General features: G+C 32.3%; 1 protein-coding gene across 5 annotated transcripts in view; it reads right to left on the bottom strand.

Annotated features, from left to right (window-relative positions):
* Nucleotides 1-966: 966 nt before the first annotated feature.
* Nucleotides 967-25,077, bottom strand: part of LOC114349276 (uncharacterized) — a 599,066-nt gene continuing 574,955 nt past the window's right edge. For all 5 annotated transcript variants that reach the window (XM_028299624.2, XM_028299662.2, XM_028299661.2 and 2 more), the window contains 5 exons: nucleotides 23,982-24,201; nucleotides 22,205-22,359; nucleotides 17,458-17,809; nucleotides 11,400-11,694; nucleotides 967-9,570 (listed from right to left, as the gene is read on the bottom strand). In XM_028299624.2, the coding sequence (XP_028155425.1) occupies nucleotides 9,406-9,570; nucleotides 11,400-11,694; nucleotides 17,458-17,809; nucleotides 22,205-22,359; nucleotides 23,982-24,201 (1,187 nt within the window). In that variant the 3' untranslated portion in view covers nucleotides 967-9,405. The remainder of the gene's footprint in view (nucleotides 9,571-11,399; nucleotides 11,695-17,457; nucleotides 17,810-22,204; nucleotides 22,360-23,981; nucleotides 24,202-25,077) is intronic.

Raw genomic sequence — 25,077 nt, 5'->3', positions numbered from 1 at the left:
ATTATTGACGTAAAAAGACCTAAAACCATTTACATACACTGAATATGTAGGTACATATAATATGATATACATATTGGCATAGTATGTAATAAAACTACATATTGGCATAGTATGTAAAACTACACATTGGCACAGTATGTAAATAATATTATTACGTATATTCGGTAACACTTATTTCGACTAGCCACCAATGATCGGTTATTAGAATATCCCGGTTATAAGAATATTTTTGCCTTGCACAAAGGCTATTCCAATAAGCGGGTTCGACTGTAATTTAATAATCTCATGTCAAAAATGTTTCAAAATTAAAGACAAACAAGTTATTCGATATAATATCTGTTGACCTACCCAAACGGACGCATTTGACCGGTACTAGAAATTCGCAATTAATGAAATCGATTCATCTCTGAATGATAAATACACGTACCAATTTTTGTTTTTCTAAATGTTAATTTTGTTTTTCAAATTAAAAAAACGAAACATTTTCAAGTCGATTTTTCTAGAACACGGTGTATCTTATCGACTTAAAGCAAGAGTACCTTTCAGTAATAGAATACGTCACAATTTAATAATAAAATGTCAAAAATATTTAAAAGTTAAAGAAAAAAAAGTTATACGACAGAATAATAACCGTTGCCCTTCCCAAAACGGTTGCTATGACCGGTAATAGAAATTCGCAATTGATGGAATCGATTTATCTCCAGAAGATACATAGGCGTAGGTACAAGTTTTTGTTCTTCTAAATAGAAGCGTTCTGGAGGTATTTAAAAAAACTAATTATCAGACGCCATCTACAAAGAACTCTAACTCACTGAGGTGAGGATTCGGACTAGGTGAATTGGGATAAATTGTCTTAAAATTATCTGAGGAATCTCCGGTTTGTTTGTCAGGACAGTTTCTAGACAAGCTGTGTAAAAAAAAGTGTGTAACGAAGGGTTAAATAAAGTAATTAATAAAAGAAAACCGTATTTCATATAATTTTATTTATTACAGAATAAATGGATTGATACAATACAAAGAAATATATCTTTGGTATAATTGGCAAAGTTTATAATTGCAAAATTTAAGTACAAAAGATCCTTCATCCAATTATTTATAAACATTTATGAAACTTTAACCTACATACATTAAGATCCAAAAGTAATATACATAATACAAAAATATATCTACTTCATTAATAAATTAAATTATAAAGTCTATAAAATCTTACAAATTAATACTAAAGCCGCCATTTTCAAGACTAATATACACTTAAGTACGTTGCTGAGTAATCTTTTTATATTAAATTCTTTCCAATAGAACACGATGACAATTTTAAACCTTACACTAGATATGTACAAAATGATATTTATTTTAATTTTATTTAATTTAATTTTGACCTTTGGATACATTTATGGATATTAAGTACAGTACACTCATTCTAAAGGCGCCTATGGGGGATGGTGCCATGGGCAGTACTATAATCGGTGTATGAGAGAGAAAGTATTCGAAATAATGAAATAACAAATTTTATATTCCATTATTTCGAATACTTTCTCTCTCATACATCGACTATAGTACTGCGCATGGCGTCATCCCCCATAGGCGCCTTAGAATATGTGAACTGTAGATGGAGACTTTCTATTTTTATTTTATATTAATTTTTTCCTTAAATTAGGTTCAGTTAGGGATTTTAGCTCGGACTCACAGAGTGGCGGATCTACTGGGAGGGAAAATGTCCCCCCTAACAAGGGACAAAATTAAAGAAAACAATTGTTGAAACATAAAAATATAGTAGCTGACTTGACATTTAAGCCACAGTCATACAAATTCAAATCAATAAACACGCTAGTTAGGAAAATTAAGGGGACTTAATGCATATAAGACACAAATTAAAAAAAATCGTGCATAATAATCGTAGAGTTAGCAAAAACCTGGACATATGACAGAAATATGGAAATGCGGTAAATGAACCAACACGAAAATTTTTCAAAAGTTCCAATCGAAAACGCTCAGAATGATAACTAGTAGCCCTTGATATGTCTAACATACCATAATATGTAACTGAAGTTATAACATTATCTTCTTAAAGTTTCCTTTCCTTAATAGATGGATCTAAACTTCTCTCTGTCTTCAGCTGTTCTTACTATACAAAATTTAAAATCAAGATGCAGTAGACATAAACAAACCAAGATACGTTAAAAGCTACTAGGAGCACTCCTGAATCATAATTTACAATGTATATACTTATCATGATTTGGGATTTACAATATATTACATTGTAAATTATGATTCAGGAGTGCTCCTAGTAGCATTTAACGTATCTTGGTTTGTTTATTTCTACTGCATCTTGGTTGAAAATTTGGTATAGTATGTGGCCTCTCCGTACGCGGTCTATGTATGATGATTTCCTAACTTTCGTTGTATTGAAAAGTTCTCTTTCCGTCCCAGATAGCATGTAAACTTGTGGCAAGTTTGATTCTTCTTTGATTTTAAATTGCTGTTCAAATATAACGAGGCAAGTTTGTGTCAAGTGTGCTGCAATATTGTTATGACAAAGATGATGATTCATGTTTGTAGCAACTTTGCTGCAAGCTTACACTTGCAATGTTGCAAAGCCACGTAACGCGTGCCATCTATTTGGTTGACTTAGACGTTACGGTCGGTTCGGTTCGGTTTTGTTCGGTACCCTGACTGATGTCACGCCCACGCTAACGAAAGTGATGCCACCGGAGGGAAATTTCGCTTTTTGCGAGAATTTTCAACATCAAAGGGAAAAAGTTAACTTATTAAGGGACTCTTTTCTTCAGTTCAAATTGTAAAATATTTAAAAAAATCAAAATATTTGAAAATAATTCAACATATTTTCACAGATTTTTTAAATAGGAGCATTGGAGGGAATTTTATCATAAAATTGTGAATTTTTAAGGTACGTTGAGGGAAAAAGCTTACTCGACAGTTGGCAACACGGGTAAGTAACCTGCCAAGTGCCAAGCGGTGATAATTTGTGGTTATGTCCTATGTTATATTTTTCTTTGAGTTTTTAGTTTTTAACTTAAATTTACCCTACAATTCTCCTAGACTATTACTTTAATTATTATTACTAAGCTGAAGCTTCTTTTTGAAGTTTACTAAGCTTACCGATTGGTATTCTTTTTGCTTTGGTGAAATTGAGGTAAGTTTTTTGTTTTTCGTAGCTTCTAGCTGTATTTACATACTATCTAGGTATACTACATTTAAAATAAATTTTATTTATAATATATTATATATAAATAAGTTTTAGGTTTTATTGTAAAATTGTTACTTTAACATCTTTTTATCTCTTTTAATAGCAAATATTAATTCTGTTCACACAGCAAGAGTTTATAACAATTCCTTTTATTTGTTTCAGAGCTGATAGACTAAACTATGAGCATCGGAACACAATCGGAATCTGAAGCTACCGGTTTTAATGTAAGTTCCAATAAGTAATTTTAGAAAATAGATTGTATTTTAGTTGAGTGATTAATAAATAGTTTTATAAAATGGTATTGTATTTTTTATTCACCTTGTTTTATTCAAATTGTGGCTAGTATGTCAATACAAACCGTAAGCAAGTTTGTATCAAGTTTGAAAAAACAAACTTCATGCAACAAAACAAAAACAAACCTTCAGCAAGTTTGGTATATCAAGTTTGTATCAAATTTGAAAAAACAAACTTCGTGCAAGTTTGTCACAGTGTAACTAGCAAGTTTGCAAAGTTGCCATGGCAAACCTGCAGCAAGCTTTCATGTTTGATGTATCAAACTTGTTGCAAGTTTGAAACAAGTTTATATTGTTATCTGGGGTGCCTATCCTATGCGGCACTTTTTGGTTTGAGGTATAAGACATCAATACGATACGGTAGATTTCAAAGGCTTCCTGTTCATTAAGGTTGATATTTTGAGAGTCAACGTTTCAACTGCATAGAGGATAGTCGACAAGATTTTAGCATGAGCATTTTGATAAACTTAGTCGAGTTTCAAAAATCTAGGTTGTTGAACTTTTTGACCTGTTCTGAGCTGTGTTTGTGTATTGTGCAAGATTGAGTTATATTTTGATTTTTTCGGTTTGATACCACTTTGGTTCACACGTCGGAATCCTCAATCAATACCGTATCTTCGCCGTATCTGATACTGTTAATGTTTACGCCATTCACCGTGACTCCGTCGTTGGAATCCTCCGGTGCCTCTTTAAATGGGAATTCGAAATATGAATTAGGTATATAGCAGTGGTGATAAAACATATCCTTGTGTAACTACTCTTCCAACTCCTACCTCTGCGAATGTGGATGCTTCGATCTTAATTCTGGTGTTTTGGTTTCAGCACAAGTTTATCAGCCTTTGTTGCAATTCGGCCGAGACCTTAATCTCGAAATTATGACCTTATCTCTTAATTAACGAATTCAACTCATATGTGAAGGAAACTAGTCTAAGTTTTAAGGCGATTAAAATTTGCATTTTTGTCACCTAAAAAGGAATTTCCCCCTTATTAAATGAATCACAAAATATAGTACCTATTTCATCCTTAAAGAAAGAACAAAAGTCAAAATAAAAATAGATTGTCTTTGTGTAAATAAGATTATTTTTGATATTAGACATCTTTGTACTAAACTGCTTCACAAAATACTACATATTTTTAAATATTTATTTTATATTTTACAAGTTTTACATATCTAAAAAACTAAATGAAAGTACGAACGAACATTGTATAACATTTTTTTTATTTATTTAGTTTAAGGCCTCGACTACTAACAGCCATTGGCATGGTTTAATATATCATGCCAATCAGATACCTAGTGTAGTCTGTAGTGTATGTTGAGTAAATGTCTTGTCTCTTAGTAAAGTCCACTTTATTGTCTTTACAAAGAGACGCTAATTGTATCCGAACGTCCCTCCGACGGTCCCTCCGGTAAGTACGGATCCTGGGTAGAAACTATTTGCATTTATTAATTTTTATTGAATGAAAAATTTCCTACCCAGCTGATATTCTTGAGAACTTGCACTGTACCACAGAGGGAGGGGGGGGGGGACAAAAAATTGCTAGAAAAACTAGACATAATGAACATATTTGTATTCCAAACTAAGGAGGATAGGAAAAACAACTATTTAGTCGAACACCAATTTTTTAAAACCAGACTAAAAAAGAACGATGCAGCAATGGAATCTTTTCCAACGTGATATCACGGTAGAGCATTACAAACATGGTCAGTTTGCTGTGTTGCCTTTTTTGAGAAAAAGACAATCTTTTTGTTTTTAAAGCAGTTAATGACCCAACTCATACTCCTCTAAATCGACTCAATCAATATAATAAACAGAGATTTGTGGTGATCTGAAAGTTAGCTGTTCTCTTAGGAATTCAGTTAGGCCACACAACAAACTATGTTTTTATGTATGTGTGATTAGCTAGCAAATATAGGATATCATATTATTTAGAAACAGACGGGTCTGCAAGAAATCTTGACCCTAACGACAAGAGTGTCGTGGTTGAACCTCTTGTGAAACCAAAGGGTAATTTGAATGAATCAAAAAGAGAAAGATTTACAATAATTAAGAAACAAATTTTCTTTATTAAGTAAAACACCTTAATACTAGATACTTAGAACACTTTAATACTAGATACATTTAGATTTCTACCATCATCGTGACCTACAATAATTCTGGAATTATTAATTGAAATTTATGTAGTCGTGCCATCTATTTCCGCGAGTCGAAACTTAACCCTACATAAATAAGGAATTTCCATTTTTCTTTTGTACTTTCCACTAGTTTCCAGCCAGAGGCGTTACTCACTATATACACAGTGTATTATCTTTACAAACTGATATTGGAGTCTATGGGTCGATCTGTACCAATCTGCTTTCCGGATGAAACATTTTTTTTATTAAATTTCATACATAGAGAAATATTTCTGGCATGGGTTGCTTATCAAAATCGTGTAATAGCTATTTAAAGGGGGCCGTAGGGTTTGAAATCAATATTTCAAACACATTTTTTTTAAATGAACAATCACAACAATTGCACAACCAATCTTACATCTATTAGTTCTTGAACATCCAGAACAACATCTAATAATCCCAACTAAATTAAAATATACACACATATATAAAATAACATCACTTTATATATAACTAACAATTTTTTGGTTTCACGGTTTAATGTCGTGTTTCCTTACTTATCCCCTCAAGATCCTGCCAATTATTTTGGTTTTGTTAATGCATTACATTCAAATCTGTCCCTCTACCGTCTCTCCCTTTAGCATAATATAGAGAAAAAGTATGATATTGAATACCACTATTTTCTTCCCTTATACCGGAAAGTAAGTGTATATTTTATATTTATACTTATACTTAACATACTTTTGTTGCCACTACATTTGAATGCGTGCATGTATGTGAGTGTGAGGGTTGTAAACCATATTTACGTACATGTTAGCATTTATATGTATGCATAATATACTTTAATATTGGCTTGATCATTACTCTTTGATTTCAACCAGACCACTTAACTAACTCTGGTTTTTTGTTATTTGTAGCATTTAATTTTACTTTTACCGTGACCTGAAGATGCTGTGAATATTGTAGACAGCGAAACCGGTCGTCAGTTGTAAAATAAATTGTTTGTGAGAACGTCTCTCTTTTCTTTACTACAACATTTTTTTTTAGTATGGTAGAATTATTTTATTTTTAAATTAAATAGGCATATCCAGTATGATTCATATATTATTCAAGAAAAAATATTTAAACATAAGCCAACGGTGGCAAATTTTTGAAGACACCTCAAAATATAATGAATTTTGCGGTGGACATCAGAACTCATCATTGGATCATGGTAAACAAAAAATTCAAACAGATTTTATTTCCTTATGAGTTTTTCGAGGTAACGCGGTCGAGTTTTTTAGTTTTATCGACTTTTAACTTCTTGATACCACTCAGAAGTCAAAACAACCATTGTTTTTGGAAAAAAGGGTAAAAATCATCAACATATTTATTATTGTTAAACAAAAACTAAGCATGAAACAAAAAATATTTAGACAGCGTTACCTCAAGGAATGTCTACAGAAAATATATACAAAATTTCAGGCGGGTCGGTCAAGTAGTTTTTGAATTAAAATGTCTAGAGCCTTTGAAAAAAGCAGTTTTGAGGAAAAAGCTTTTAAAGTATTGTCAACTTTTATTTTCAATTTTTTTTTGTCTGTCAAATCGTAAAATGATGAACAACGGAATATTTTTTTTAATCGCGGAGTAATTTACAAAAGAAAATGAGAACAGCTGTTGACCGGTGTTCACTACGTTCAAGCGTGCGGGCATGAACCTGCTGCAAAGCGAGTGGAAGATAGGGATATTCAATACTATCTCCCTACCTTCGACTCGCTTTGCAGCAGCTTCACGCCAGCGCGCTTGAGCGTAGTGAGAAACGGTCAACAGCTGTTCTCATTTTCTTTTGTAAATTACCCCGCGATTTAAAAACATATTCCGATGTGCATCACTTTACGATTTGACAGACAAAAAAGAAACTGAAAATAAAAGTTGACAATACTTTAAACGGTTTTCCTCAAAGCTGCTCTTTTCAAAGCCTGTAGACATTGTAACTGAAAAACTACTTGACCAACTCGCCTGGAATTTTGTATGTATTTTTAGACGTTCTTTGAGGTAACGATGTTGAGATATTTTTTGTTTTATGCTTATTTTTTGTTTAACGATAATAAATATCGTTCATTTGGAATAAGAGGGTTATAACTAAGAATTTTCACTTTTTCAGTAGAAAGGTTTTAAAATTCATATTAGTTTATTTCATTTATTTTGTACAGTTTTTATTAATATTATAGGATTTAATGATCGAGTATGATAGATTTCTTTTTTCAGATATCAGGTTTAGAAAAAAAAACTTAGATATAACCTTCTTGAATAAAAAAATATTATCTTTTTAATACATTATGTTTGCTCATAAAGTTACATTTTAGGAATTGTATTAATAAAGTATTATTAAAAATGCCATTATATGCATTATGATTTAAAAAACTTATTAAAAAAAAATAAAAAAAAAACTAATTAAATACATAGTTCGTATCCTTTATTTATACAAAACAAAATGAAACATAAAGCAATAATAGTAATAATTGTTTTTCTTTACAAATTTTTGTGAAAACTTAAATATTATTCAGGAAAACATTGCGTTTCTCTATTAAACACAACAAGCATTTGTTGTTAAATTAGATTAATCCTTAAATAATACTACAGAGTTTCATTTATAATAATTAACCCAATGCAAAAAAAGATAATTCACATAGCTATGACAAAATAAATTTGAAGAATAAGGTTACATTTCACAAAACTACTTTTACGCACATTATGTTGCTCCTTTTTTATGATGAATTATTCAAAAAAAGTTACAACTAAGTAAGTATCCTTCGATCAGAACATACTGTTCACTTTTAGTGTTATAACTGTTAAGAAAAATGGCTATATCTTTACTTGTAACTCTATATCCCAAAAATAAATCACCCCTTTAATTAAATTAACTTATTTTTGTCTACTATATTCCAAGATATAACTATATTCTGTAAAGCGAATAACGTTTTGTAGAGACAGTTAGGGGAAAACCAAAGAGTTACATCTGCCATCTCTCGGAGACTAGTGTACTTACACATGTAACTATTTTTTCCATAGTAGAAGTCATTATTTGGAAGGTATTGATGCAATAAAAAAAACTTGTAACATTTTGAGATGTAACCCTCTTCTTTGAAATGAACGATATGTTGATTTTCACCCTTTTTTGCAAAAAAAATCATTGTTTTGACTTCTGAGTGTTAGCAAAAAGTCAAAATTCGATAAAACTAAAAAACTCGACAGCGTTAGCTTGAAAAACTCATAAGCTAATAAAATATTTTTGAATTTTTTGTTTACATACCATGATCCAATGATGAGTTCTGATGTCCACCGCAAAATTCATTATATTTTGAGGTGTCTTCAAAAATTTGCCACCGTTGGCTTATTTTTCAATATTTTTCCTTTAATTTTTTTCTTGAATAATCTATGGCTTATACTGAATATGCCTATTTAATTTAAAAATAAAATAACTCTACCATACTTTCAAAAAGAATGTGTTTGAAATATTGATTTCAACCCCTACGGCCCTCCTTAAACATCTATGACACGATGACAGGCAACCCATGCTAGAAATAATATGCATGAAATTTAATAAAAGAAATGTTTCATCTGGAAAGCAGATGGGCACAGATCGACCTATAATCGGAACCCGTACTATAATAATTATTCTGGAATTTTTTATCGAAATTTATGTGGTCGTGCCATCTATTTGCGCGAGTCGAAACTTAACCCTACATAAATAAGGAATTTTCATTTTTCTTTCGTACTTTCCACCAGTTTCCAGCCAGCGGCGTTACTCACTAAACTATACACAGTGTATTATCTTTACAAACTGATATTTGAGCTTCCTGCATTATTCGTAGCCTAGGCCCTAGGGGCAATCCCATCTTTTGAAGTCGCTCTTCACTTAAATATGGCAGTTCAACCATTCCTATTCTCTCCGTTTCAAATATCGTTGCATATTTCTGAAAAGAAAACAATCTTTTAATTAAATATAACAGACGGTTCACAGAACCGGACGAATGAGAGTTAAAACCCGTAGCGAAAAAGTCCGAATAAGATGCGAGAAAAATATTAAGGAAAAGTTCTTCTCTTACACTTTTGGCGTATAAAATTAAACGACAGACAAACAGCCGATTTCTTAAGAACGAAATATTGTTTTCTCATACAAGTTTATGCTCCAACTGTCTACAACACTGAGAGCGATATTGAAACTTTTTAGAAAGACTTAGTCAATATTTTACAGTCCATTAAAACGCAAGATGTTACAATAATTATAATGACAGATTTTAACGCAGAGATTAGGGAAGAAAAAGTAGAAGAATGTACAGGAGGATACGGTCTGGGTAACAGAAGCGAAAAAGGTGATAAGCTAATCGAATTTTGCCAAAACAATAATTTTGCTACAGCTAATAATTAGAGTTCGGGAAATATGCAAATTGCATATTAAGTGCATATTTGCATATTTTGGATAAATTTTATAAGTGCATATGCATTTATTAAAAGTGCATATTTTCAGATATATCACAATATGGACAAATATCTGAGGACACAAGTAATGCAATAATTTAGCGAGGTAGGTAAAAATATCCCTCGGAAATAACCCTTATTGGTGTTAACTCAGTACCTAAGTGTTGATTTGTTTTAATAACTTTATATAACATTTTTTTAAATTTGTCCCTTTGTCTCTATCAATTTGTGGAATTATTTTTAATAAACTAGGTAATTTTCACCTACGAAATCGGGTAGCATCCACCCCCAGGGTAAAAGCGCAAGTAAATGCACTATGTCACTTTTTTATTGAGGTATCCTCTAACCACTCACCAATTTTTTTTGAAAATCGATAGAGGTCCATCAAAATCTAAGGCCTAAGGTAATATGTAATTGATTTTTACCTTCAGTGACTGCACTATAGAACAGAAATTACAATTCAATAATCGAAAAGCGCGTATTTTGCGAGCTCGTAAATTAGTAAACGATATATTATGGAGTCGCAAAAAAATTAATTTTATTCGTTTTAAGTACAATTATTTCTTAAGCCAGGAAGATGAAGATTTTTTCTTGTGAAGGGGTTGTAGCTCAATAATCGAAATGCGCATATTTTAAGAGTTTATTATTAGAATATTTTGGTTTATTCTTATTTATACGACAAATGAATTATATCCGCAATACGATATATTTTAATTTTTCTCAACATTTTTCTCTTGAGTTGAATAAATTAAGGGGCTGTTAGGGGTTAGCGGATAAGCTCAAAAATCGAAACTGTCTCTTCGAAAGCTCAAAGGGGATAAGCTCAAAAATCGAAACTGTCTCTTGAAATATTAAATTCCTGCCCAGTGTAAATAGCGTATATCTCATAAATAGCGTATAATTATGCGCTGTTTGTTTTTTAATTTCTGCAAGGTTGAGGGCCAGCTAAACAGGGGTGAAGTAGAAAGAAGTTTTTCCGCGTATAAAAAATTATTATCAGATAGACGGCACACTTTTTCTTTAGAAATTTAGAAAAACATTTAATAACATAGTTTTAACTGTAATAATAACAAAATAAAGAATAATGATGATGAAATAAAGAATAAATGAATATAATGATGTAAGTGATAGAAATTTCAATAAATATTTTTTGTGACTTTAGCATAAAATAAATTATATACAATCAATACAAGGATATTGCGTTTTAATTTATATGCATAAAAGCATATTTTAGAGCACTTAAAGGTACTTAAAGAAGAAAGGTGTCTCTCAATACCAAATAAAGTATAGATAAATAAAGTAATCATATTTAAAATTGTCTTACCTCGTATCCTAATTTTTTTAAAAATAATCTTAACAATGGCGGCTCATCTCCAAAAAACTTCGTCAGCTTTTTAACTCTCGCCGGATTTGCTAAAACCGGCAAATCCTTTGAACTGACAGCTCGGGCAGCGTTCTGCGCTCGGACATTGAGCATGTTTGTTTGCGTCCTTAGGGCAGCGATTTCACTTCGAATGCTCTCCATTTCTTGAATCATTAAGTGCTGCGTGCGCATCTCCGAAGATAGATGGGCTACAGAGCGGGCTAGAGTCACAACGTGTGATTCCAGTCTTTGGAACCTGTAAAATTAAAATGTGTTTAAAATTTTGTTCTTTAATATGCATCTTGCTTATTGAAGAACAAAATCTTTCAAATTGCATTGCATCCAGCAACAATTGCGGTTTCTTAACCGTTTTAAAGTAGAGATGTTTCAAAACTTCATGAACCTTCGAAATACGCATGCTCGAAAACAATCAATCCTTCTTCTTCTTCTCGTTGTCCTTATGCCCTATAAGAGCGTCGGACTTTGGTATCACCTATCCATCTTTTACCAATTTCTTCCACGCCTTCCGGTCTCCTGCCATTTTCTTCATCTGTTGCACTGTTTTCCCTCTCTTTGTCCCGATTTCCTCGATCTGTTCCATCCACCCCTTTCTAGGTCTGCCCCTTCTTCTTTTCCCCTCTCTTTTGGCATCCGTCACCTTCTTTACTAGTCTGTTCTCGTTCATCCTAGTTATATGTCCAAACCAATTCAGTTTTCTTTTTTCAATTTTTTTCTCTATTGGTTCCTGACTTAGCACGTTTCTGATGTTTTCGTTCCTTTCCCTGTCCATTTTCGTCTCTCCAGCTATTTTTCGCAGCTGCTTCATTTCTGCTGCATTTATGGCACTTTCATGTATTTTATTTGTGACTCATGTCTCGCTTGCATATAGAAGAGTTGGTACTGTGATTGTATTATATACATGTATTTTTGTTTCCTGGCTGATTTCCGGTTTTCCCAGTATCGTATTATTAATCGCATAATATATTTTCGTAGCTTTCTTTGTCCTATTTGCAATTTCTAGGTCTAGCTTACCGTCATTCGATAGTATCGTGCCCAGGTACTCGTAGGCCGTCACCCTCTCCAATTCTTGTCCTTTACAGAACACTCGTGTTTCGCCTTCAATCTCCTGCTCCTGCTGACCTATTTTCATCGTCTTGCATTTGCTGATGTTTATTTCTAATTTCAATCCATAAGGAAACATTTCCTGTAACTGCCTGTATACCATTAATTACAAAAATAGAAGAAAATCTTCTGTGTAAAAGGTATACTTATTTAAAACCTCAATAAAGGGCTACATTAAAAAACAGAACGTTTTCGCTCTAAAGAGAGCATCATCAGTGTTCTAAACAAGCTCTACATGTTAAGCCACCAAAAATACATGGGTTAAAACCCTTAAAACGCCGACCAAAAGTCTTATTTCTAATTTCATTTTCTCTATTTCCTCAGTCCATATATCAGTTATTCGCTGCATCTTTCTCGGGTTATCTGCTAAGAGAACGACGTCGTCCGCATACGGCTTAGGCTATCTCCCTGTTTTATCCCCTTGTTCATCCTAAATTCTAGTTCAATCAATCCTAAAAACATTAACTATATTAATTTATTACTGAATTCAACGTGGCCAGCCAGTGGAATCAGATGTGGACCGCCGTAGCTCAGCAGCATGATACTGGCCTCATAAGACAGAGCGCATGGGTTCGAGCCCCGGCAACAACAATCCATTTTCATTTCTAAAAATGATACGAGCCGTACAACGTGCCTTAGAGAAAACGTTAAGCCGTCGGTCCTCCTGGTGTGAGCATCGACACTAGCTACTTCAAACAGGGTTAAAGATGCGAGTGGCGCCGGGACCTGTCCGAAAGTATCTCTCCGGCAAAAATGCCATACGATTATTATACTGAATTCAACATAAAGTATTATAGACCAGGGCGCATCTGTAAAAATACTAGTAAATTTGGACGTTGAGAGGTGACTTATATTTTTTTCCAGAAATTGATTGAAAATAATTCATATATTAATATTTGAGTTATCCTTCCACTCAAAAAGGTCCGGAACATTGTTTAAATTACAAAATATCAAAAAATTAAGGAAAAATTCGATGTTTTTCTTCGTTTTTTGATTATAACTTTAAAAGTGTTCATTTTCGAGAAAAGTGGCACTGACATAAAAGTTGCGTAATTAAATTTCCTACAATATAGGATTGGTTAAAATTTTTCAAAATTGTCACCCTTGTTGCAAAATAGCAATAATTGCGAAAAAAACCATAAAAAAACAGGTATTCGTATTTTACGTTTTTCAACCATTTATGCTACACTTAGGACCTTCATATTTCACACAAAAAACTACGATATAATTAAACAATACTGTAAATGTCATGAAGATCGGTTCAATAGATTTTGCAAAATAAATCTTGCAATCCAGCTTTCACAAAAAAATGCATTTTTTCAAAATGTTACAGGACTGAAAATAAAGCAGACAGCAAGTTGATTTTTTTACAATATAGAAGAATATTGTACCTTTCACTTGCTATTCACAAAATTAAAATCGGTTAACTACCACGATGGTCAGATGACCTGAAGAAACACACTGGGTCAAAATGGATGCAAATTGCCCAAGATAGAGAGGTATGGAAGAAGGAAGAGGAGGCCTATATCCAAGGATGGATGTTTAGGGCTGATTAGATAGATAACTACCACGGCGTCAGGAATTTTTTTAAATAAACATTAATTTTTGGTGCTACTCGCAGGACAGCGGATACGTTTGCTTTGATTGGGCATTCCAATGACCTGTGATAATGATTGATAAATTTTAATTTTTAATACATTTCGATATAAATAAATAAATTTGTTTATTGCCAAATAAAAACACATACTCTGTCCTTTGAAATAATACTTTTTTTAGCAAAAACTTTATTTATTCATGTATTTTAACTTAGAGGATAAAAGTTTATTATTTTTAAACAAATATGCAATTGTTTAAACAACGTTTCGCAAACAATATTCAAATTATTTAGTTTTTGTGGAATTAAAATATACAACAAAATATAGAGTAAGAAAATAATATATTAGATAAAGATTGGTAGACATTTTGGTGGAAATCAACTTGTGTGAATTGAACATTTTACATTTTCCAAATAGAATATAATATAATTTTTCATTACAATGCTAAAATATTTATACTTAAGTACCTGTTGCTTTTAAAAACTATTTAAAAATTCACTACAAGTGTCAACTTACTTTTGCCTCTGTTCTCAAAACAATAAAAACTAAAACACCAACTTAACAATTATTAACAATAACACATTTGTTTGTCCACAGCTGCAATATTCAATAATTTTTGACAGGTCATTGTAATGCCCAATCAGAGCAAAAGTATTCGCTGTCCTGCGCGTAGCACCAAAAATTAATGTTTATTTAAAAAAATTCCTGACGGCGTTGTAGTTAACCGATTTTAATTTTGCAAATTGCAAATGAAAGGCACAGTATCCTTCTATATGTATTCTTCAACTTGCTATCTGCTTTTGTTTTAGTCCTGAAACATTTTGAAAAAATGCATTTTTTGCGAATGCTGGATTGCAAAATTTCTTTTGCAAAATCTGTGGAACCGATCTTAATAAAATTTACAGTGTTGTTTTATTGTATCATAAAGTTTTTCTGGGTGAAATATGAAGGTCCTAAGTGCAGCATAAATGGTTGAAAAAGATAAAATACGAATACTTGTTTTTTATGGTTTTTTCGCAACTATTGCTATTTTGCAACAAGGGTGACAATTTTTAAAAATTTAGCCAATCCTATATTGTAGGAAATTATTTTAATTACGCAACTTTTATGTCAGCGAAACTTTTCTCGAAAATGAACACTTTTAAAGTTATAATTAAAAAAAGAAAAAATGAAATTTTCCCTTCATTTTTTGACTTTTTGATAATTTAAACAATGTTCCGGACCTTTTTGAGTGGGAGGATAACTCAATTATTATTGTATGAGTTTATTCCAAGCAATGTCTGCAAAAAAATATGAGTCACCTCTCAACGTCCATCTCTAAACAGATGCGCCCTGGACTATTAAAAACGACTGTCATACCATACGAAAAACAATGAATACCTGCACTCCAATTATTTTGTTAAGAGGAAATAGTAGCGATCAACAGGTAGCAACAAACGCGTTTCAAGATTGCGGCTCTAATTTTGAATATTTTGTCGAGATATTTGGCACACATATTCGTAATATAATAAAGAAGAGCCCAATTTCAGAAATTTGTTGGTATGTGGAAATTACTCTACAACTAAATAAAATATTGAAAAAAGGAGCCTGTACCGCCATTAAGAAAGACAAAAAAATACACTTTCTTCAAATAAACTTTTTTATCCCTTGCCTAGATTTTGTGTAATCTTGGAACTACTAAAAATCGATTTTTTTATAATAAGAAATCGAACGTCACTGACTTAGCAAAATTTCGCGCCTATGTGTATAAAAATTATTGTTTTTGATAGTATAAACGTCACTGTCAGTGTCGAATTACCGACGCACTGTTGCCTCACTTTTGAAAGTTCGCAGAACTTTCGCAATATTGGACCGCGTTTGTTGCCACCTGTTGATCGCTACTGTATCACCTTAATGCAAAAACTAGTTTGACCTTCTCGCTATGAGAACGCACTGCAGACAAATAAATGGTTTTAGTAATATCGGATTTGATAGTTTCGTTCGAATGATCCAAATGAGTGAATCATGTTCACGAAATTTTGTAAGACCTTTAAAATATTGGTCCTTGATAAATAATCGATAGTAAAAAGTGCCATGTCTTTGAAAGATTAGACTAAACAGATGTTTCATGAGAAAAAAAGAAATAAAGATAAAGAAAGTGCAAGTTAACATCACGAAGTCATAGCGTGTTATTACAATCAAATCGGCCATTTCGAAAAGGACAAAAATGTTCATTAATTAAAATTTCCGTTTCTTTTTATTGAAAGAAATGACTCGTGCCACTTTTCAAGACTTGAATTTCTGATTGCTTTTTATGTTGACTTGTAGTATATGAAGATATGACTTTTTCATCATCATCATTCAATCTTCGCTTCTCCACTGCTGGACATAGATCTCCCTCATAATTTTTCATCTGTTTCGATCTTGTGTCTCTTGCATCCAAATCCTGACCTTTTCATATAAAACATGTAATACACAAAAAACAAAATGGTACCAAATAGTGTTATCTGAAAAAAGCGTGGCTTATGCCCTTGTCGAAATGACGAATTCAATAGGGAACTTGCATAAAATTTTAAATCCGAAAAAAATGTTATTAATCACAACAGAACATAATCTAAAACATGTATCAAAGATAAAAAAAGTTTTGTTTGGCTTTCGTTTGGCCCCTAAAGACGATTAAAAATTCAAATCATACCAGCCAGCCTCAAACGCGTCGTGACGTCATCGGGTTATGTGTTTACATTCTTCCAACAAAGTAAACAAAATTTTAAATTGGACGTTATAAACGTCAGTAGAAAATACCGTTATGTGACGTTACAAGTGTTTTTGATAGTTTGAACTACTGATAGAAAACTTGTACTTTTACAAAATGGTTTTATTTTCCATAGTAAACCTTCTTTCCTTTCCTTCAATAACTATATCAAATTCCAATCTCAACAAACTGGTATATATTATTACAATGAAGTACGATAAATGTCTTTAGAATATAAATATTTGTCCTTTATTCCGCGACGACGAATTGACCAAATACCCAAGTAGGTGAAGGCCAATAAACTAAAGAAGAAGAATATACCTAAATATAACCATAAACGGAACCATTTAGTTAAACTATGTGACGTCACGGATCGTTTAAACTATTTTAAAATACAGAAGACTTTAAATTTGTACTTTAAACTATTTGTAAAGTTATTATGAGTTTTTGAAGCGTGAAATTTTGGAAATCTCATTTTTATACAAAACTGAACATTATTATGTAATAAAAAAAATGTGCAAGTTCCCAATTATATGAAATCATACAAAGACGTTAAACGAATGATACCAACCTTTTGTTTATACCTCGAATGTCTCTGACTTTCTTTCTGTCCTCATTAGCTCTTCTTTTATCTCTAATAGGTCGACTACTAACAGAACTTGACGGCAACGACGACATGCTCCCGTATCTTCTTTTTGTAAATCGTGGATCATTGGGCTGATATTTTGCTGGATGCTTTTTGACACCTAGCAGTTTTAAAACCTCCGAGTACATAGTTTCTAATCCTTCAAGTTGTTTTCTTATTGCCCTAGCATCAGTCGTGCTCAGATCTTCGTCAGAGTCACTTTGGCCGTCTAATATCGACTCTAAATCCATAGATCTTGTTGTTGTAGAGGTCATATCTGTGTTGTCCAAACCAAAAACTGCAAAAATTTTATTCAATATAAATATTATATTAATACAAAATTTAAGGAGAGTGTAAAAAATTGTAAACTAATATTTAATAAATACACGGGATGTTCATTTTTCAAAAGTTTCACTGCTTAGGCCCGGTCTTTTCACCTCCGGATAACTAGTTATCGGGAAGTCTATCTGACAGAATTGCATGTGATCTGTCAGATAAACTTCTCGATAAGTAGTTACCCGGAGGTTAAAAAACCGAGCCAGTATTGAGGGTATACCAGCAGAACGCACTAAGTCAATTTTTTTAGTTATTCAACTATTAATGCAGTCGTATAAAAAAAGGTATGCTCTATATACTGCAAAGACACACTAAGTCTTACTTATTATAATAACAGGAAAAAATTTAATACTAAGTCAGTTTGATTGTTTCATTTACTAGCAGAATGCATTAAGTACGCTTAATGCAGTCTGCTTGTACTATTTTTGCGAAAACCGAACATACAACACTATATTAACTTTGACTTAGAACATTCTGGTTGTACAATCTGTATACCTATCGTTAGGTTTAATCAAAAGGTTAATGTATGCAAAAAGAAAAACCTTTTTAAGAGAAAGTAAATAGATTTTAAATACAGCATCTAGAGACTTGCAACTTTTTGCATTGTGTTCAGGATGATGTCGAAAAAAAGTCTACAATAGAAAAATGAATGAAAATGTATAATTGCATTTTAAACTGCATAAAATGTATCCAAAAGTGCATAGACATGTCAAGATAATTAAGGGCCAGATTTTGTCACTCGTGGCCTTTTGGGGTCGCTGAATACTAATTCGCCATCAACACAGACCCTCGGGGAATCTAGGGCGCAGTGTCACTGTTAAGGCACATCATCTTCTGGAGTTTAGAGGGTTTTCGCCATTAAATTGATGCAAATAGCTTACTCAGGGAGTCTTTGGGTGTGCTGAAGACGAATACACCTTCAGAACGGACACCTGGTGTCTATGGTCACGCCATCTTCGAAGTTTCGAGGGATTTCGGCACTTAATGCAAGCAAATAGATTACTAGGCGGTTTTTGGGGTCACTTAATACGAATACGCCATCAAAGACGAATCCGGACCACCTGGTGCCCAAGGTCACTGCTAAGGCATGTTACCTTATCGATTTTGAAGGGGGTTTGTTCATCGGGGGTCGGTTCTGATGTCGTATTCTTATTCAGCGGTCCAAAAAACCCTCGAGTAATCGTTTGCATCAATTTGCCGAAAACCCACGAAACTCCAGATCATGTGCCTTAGCAGTGAGCCTGGGCACCATGTGCTCCGGTGGTCGGTTCTGATGGCGTTAGCGACAAAAGAACCATCGAGTGACAAAAACTGACCCTCAATACGCTTATTTGGATATGTTTATGCACCTTTGGATGCATTCTTCGCACTTTTAAAATGCAAGTATGCATTTTCATCCATTTTTCTATTGTAGATTTTTTTCTGACATCATCTTGAACACAATTCAAAAAGTTACAAGTTTCTATGTGCAGTATTTAAAAATCCTAAATGCCCTGGTCTAGATAAAGAAGACTAATCATCTATTTGCTTTTTGTATTTTTTGTATCTAGTAATTCAATTTCTGAAAATTTCTATTGTTCTTTTTTATTTTTATTTTTCAAAAGAATTTTTTTAATGCCGAAATTCTAGTTGTCTAAGATTATAGGATAAAACATTATAATGGTAAAATTGATACAACTAAAATTAACATTAAAATGGGATTAGTTGTGTGTCTACTTGCGTAAAATAGTAACATTACGAACAAGCAGAATGCACTAAGTCAGTTCATTATTTATTAAAAAAATAATTACTAATTAACCAGAAACAATAACTGTTGTTGTAATATACCACATTCTTTAAAATACCATTACTATTTCTATACAAGTAATAGAATTAAACTAAAAGTAATACTTTTTGTCTAATTTTGATTTATATTTAAAAATTTTACTAAAAATTGATTTTCTCAAAACAGTGATTTTTGACTTAGTGCAATCCTCGTAAAATTTTGAACTGGTAATTTGAGACGAAAATACTCCATTTCGCGTAACTCACCCCAATTCATTAGAGTTTGAGTTCTATGTATATAGGGTGCTCAAGTTTTATAACTAAGTTCGTTATATCTGTTAAGTATTAAACGAGATAACAAAAAAGTTATCAACCGGGGAGCAGTCACGCCGTTAGAAAAAAATCTCACATTTTATCCTTTTCCGTGATAACTTGATGATAAATTTTGCAACATTGCTTTCCACTCGGTAAGTCCCTCGAGGAGGATCGTAGTAATGCGTGGAATTTTTGTTTAATTTTTTTTTATTTTGTTTATTTTTTTGTGTGGAATTTATGGTTTTGGTGAGAATCAATTAGCTTTAACCTTTAACTACCCGCGCATCAAGTTATAACATAACTACACGCGTGGCGTACTTTGTACGCCACAAGAAAATACACTTAAAAACAGCGGATTTGTTTAATTTTTTTTTGAAAAAATACACTTAGTTGTTTGTTATAAACCTTATTCGGCATCAGTGAATACTTGGAGTTCCTTTTCAGTAAGCCAGTTGGGATTTATAACTGGAATCATGGAATAACTGGATTCCATGATAAATAAAATTACTAATAAAAATTTTTTTTAAATGTGATTTTTTACAGGAGAAAAAGTATTGTTTACAAAGAAAAATATATTTTTTGCCATAATGACTAAAAAACAATTAAAATATGTACTTATATTACGACTTATAGTAATATAATCCTGGGGTATATTGTCCACCACCGGAAACAACAAATAATAAAATGTAAATTACGATCTTTCCAGAACGCCGATTATAACGAAACTAAAACCAAATTGTAAAGCACATTCCAGTGATAGGTTAGAAAAATAACCAAGGTCAAAAATTAAATTTTTAAATATATTTCCAGTAGAATTCTTATGAATGCAAGTGTAGAATTCTTGCCTGTAACTACATATGGACTGGAGACCATGGCCTCTACAAAGAAAACCTTAGAGCAGCTCAGTACAACTCAAAGAGCGATGTAGAGGGCCATGCTAGGAATTAGTTTGAGAGAGAAAATTCGAAATATCGACATTCGTAAAAGAACAAAGATTACTGATGTCGCAGAACGTATAGCAAGGCTCAAGTGGCAATGGGTCGGACATGTTGCCCGAAATAATCCCGAAAAATGGACACAGAGACTAACAAACTCGAGACCAAGAGAAAACAGGCGAGGAGTAGGCAGACCGCAGAAGAGGTGGGCAGATGATATCAAACAAGTCGCGGGCAAACAGTGGATGAGAATTGCCAAGAGTAGAAATCGATGGAAGCAAATGGAAGAGGCCTATGTCCAGCAGTGGACGAACACAGGCTGAAGAAGAAGAAGAAGAAGAAGAAGAAGAAGAAGAAGAAGAAGAAGAAGAAGAAGAAGAAGAAGAATTCTTATATCTGGCGTACAAAGTACGCCAGCGCGTGTAGTTAAAGGTTAAAATTGTTAGAAATAGATATTTTTAACACACCAAGTAAATAAAAATATTATAAAATAGAAATTTGTTTTAAATTCGTATTTAAATTTGTATTGTGAGATTTTTTCTCTACGCACGACTACTTACGTGACAGAAGTAAGCGCGACTGCTCCCGGGTTAATATAAATATAAGGTAGCTGTAAGCTTCATATTTCAAATTAAATACAGGGTCTTCCATAACACTGTACCGCATCAAAAATGATTTTTTTAATAAAACACCTTGTATTTTGTTTTAAATTTAAAATATGCTTCACTTCATCGTTATAAGAATTTGTCAAACAGTTGCTTTGTGTTATACAGGGTATTTAAAAATTTATAACCAAATTTCAATGAAACTCGTAATAAGTTCGACGTCCTGTATAATTGAAAATAGGTAAAAAAGGAACAACTTGTTGCAGCCATAATTTTTAAATGAATGTCAAAATTTATAAAAATAATTGATTTATCAAATACTTTTTAAATATAATACAGGGTAAGCCAAAAAACAATTTCATTATTTGCTCAGTATTTATTAACGCATCAAGCTGTATTTTATATTATCATTATAAATAGCCAATGTTGTATAAATTGTTCAAACATTTTTTTACTATATACTTAAGGGCGTAGGCGCAAAATTTCGGCTCCAGTGCTTCTTAAATACATTTATTTTTTTCGAATCCTGAGAAAACTAATAAATATTTTTGAAAAATTTAAACGCAGATTGAAATATTACATTACTACCGAGGGCCGTAGGTCCCTTAGAATAGACAAAAAGTTTATTATAAAAAATACTATAAATAGGTATTGTATGAAAAAGTTAAAAGCGGAATATAACTAATCACGGAAAGACACAACATATGAAAAGTTTTTAATACAATTTAAGACACTTACTTTGTTTTCCTCGTAATATAGCATTATGATCCAATTTTTTCTGAGATCTATGTTTCTGAGGAGAGCTGTTATTCCATCTGGAATCACTTGGTATATTCCTTAAGTGACTTTTTCCCTTGTAACTTTCATATTCAGGTCTACTCCCACAAGGTAAACTACAAAATGGGGTATATTAGATAAAATAGCTTATAAAAAAATAACACTGTTTTCTTGTGTTTATACACCAATAATAAAATATCATCATAAACGTAACACATATGGTGTCAATAACTGGAACAGGGTGGCCAATAACTGGTTCATTTGCACATTTACAAAAGAACACATATGTAAAATATTTTCAGACATGAAAGATTAACATAATAAAATTGTAAAACATGTAGAAATAATAATAAAATTCCATGATGTTAAATAATAGTTATATAGCGATACGCTTTAATTACTATTTTTGCTAATTTTAATTTTAATATTTTTTTTCAAAACGAAATAACACGGGTCATATGAAGTCACCGTTAATATACAAACCAGACGCTATGAAAGACATTGTTTTACGAAACGAACGCATCCCCTGACCTAATGTTTTTTGGAGTGTCAGTTTAACAAATGAAGTCCCCATAAATTAATTACCATATCAGACCATTATGTCAACAACTCACTTTGGGACATGCATTCCTTTTTAAAACTGCAGAAGCGTGTCTGTTTTTATGCGTGAGATCGGAGTGATTTATTGTCCTCTCCGGGCCATATGGTAGAAAGGTTCGATAATAGGTTGTGGCTTTTCTTAACAGTCTATTCACAGCGTGCAACCGAGGCACTACTCGCTAACGACCGACCCTTTTCCGAGAACTAACTAAGCAACACCTTTTTGTTACCAAAATAAATAAATGTTTTACTGTTCGTTGTTAACTTATTTTTATCATTTTTAATTAATTCCGTATATTAGCGATACGCTTTAATTACTATTTTTGCTAATTTTAATTTTAATATTTTTTCTCAAAACGAAATAATACGGGTCGTATGAAGTCACCGTTAATATACAAACCAGACGCTAAGAAAGACATGGTTTTATGAAACGAATGCATCCCCTGACTATATGTTTTTGGAGTGTCAGTTTAACAAACTGAAGTACCCATAAATTAATTACCACATCAGACCATTATGTCAACAACTCACTTTGGGACATGCATTCCTTTTTAAAACTGCAGAAGTGTGTCTGTTTTTATGCGTCAGATCGGAGTGATTTATTGTCCTCTCCGGACAATATGCTAAAAAGGCATAACATCGATAATAGGTTGTGGCTTTTTTAACAGTCTATTCAGAGCGTGCAACCGGGGCACTACTCGCTAACGATTGACCCTTTTCCGAGATCTAACTAAGCAACACATTTTTGTTACCAAAATAAATAAATGTTTTACTGTTCATAGTTAACTTATTTTTTATCATTTTTAATTAATTCCGTCAACTCACACCTACCGGAATAGTTATACTAGGTCACAGTGTCCAAACATTTCATAGATATATCGACGTGCTCTACTTAAGAGGCCAATAACTGGTGCTTTTACCCTAACAAAATTACTTTAATGTCAAAATGAAATTAAAGTTATAATAAAACTAGTGCTAAACTTACTGTGCTTGACACCAACACACATAATCAAAGCTGAAAATTCTAAGGAGATACCATCGTTCTTCATCATACTGCTATCAATGTTTAATATATTCTAGTGTTCATGGTCATATACGTAGCTTAATTTAAAGCTTTTACATTACACTATATTATTACCTGCTATGTTTGTATCTTGCCGAGTTCCTTGGTGTAGTATTAGGTGACGATTGGTCGCCAGGCGATAGAGGAGGCAGTGGTGGTGTCATGGATGATACACTCTCGCTCAGCATAGAATGCGGTTTACCAGGATTATTTTGAATAGAGAGTTCATGTAGTTTAGGTTCCAGAATATGTCTCAGTTCATTTTCTACTATGTCCACCCATTCAGAATCATGGCCTTAAACAATAAAATATAAGAGAATTATACTTTTAAGAATAATATTTGATAGTAAAGATTATGCAAAGTCAACATTAATCTAATCTTTTTACAACAAAGAAAATATAAAACTATTTTTCCGAGAATTTTTTCCATAATTTTGCCGGTGTCTGTATGCACAAAAAGCAGTACAAAATAAGTTGAAGTAAAAGGAGGAGCGAGAAGAAACAGCACTATTGTTTGAAGAATATCTATGTCTAGAAAAATGCTAAATATCTGAAAAAATGCAAAGACCTTTTGATTGGGATTGGAACATTAGTTATTTAGTTCTTACTTCAATATATTTATATACGCTGTGAGCTGGTACGTAGAGGGGATATTTAAAAATTCGCGAGCGCCAGTAGTGACAAGTCTGTAAACGTTTACTGGAAATTTGACATAAATGTCAAAGTGATTAATTTAAAATTAAAAATCAAAACATTAATTATAAAAAATATTAGTTGGTCAAAGCTGTGGTATATATTTTTACCTTAAATAGACTTACGTTTTAAATACTGAATTTAAGTTTTTTTAATGTTCGGTAATAAGTAATTATAAATTAATCTATTAATCTTAGCGCCATCTACACGATAATTGTGAAAGTATCCGAAGTAAAAAATTAATATTTCATCAATAGAACTTCAAAATGATTAGCAAAATCTTAAAAAAATCGATTACAATTTACTTACTTTTTTGCGTTGTAAATATTAAGCGATACCAATTAAATAATAAATTTAAAAATTACCGGTGAAAGTTGCATTACTAATCCGCTAGGAGCGACACCAGCGAAGCTCAGAGCGTATACGTGAAAAACGCAGAGAATTAATTAACTAAAGAACCACCATAATACGAAAAATA

Source organism: Diabrotica virgifera, chromosome 3 (genome assembly GCF_917563875.1).
Source record: "Diabrotica virgifera virgifera chromosome 3, PGI_DIABVI_V3a".
Classification (NCBI taxonomy): domain Eukaryota; kingdom Metazoa; phylum Arthropoda; class Insecta; order Coleoptera; family Chrysomelidae; genus Diabrotica; species Diabrotica virgifera.
Note: the sequence above shows the minus strand (reverse complement) of the source record. Positions and strands in the feature narration are given on the sequence as shown.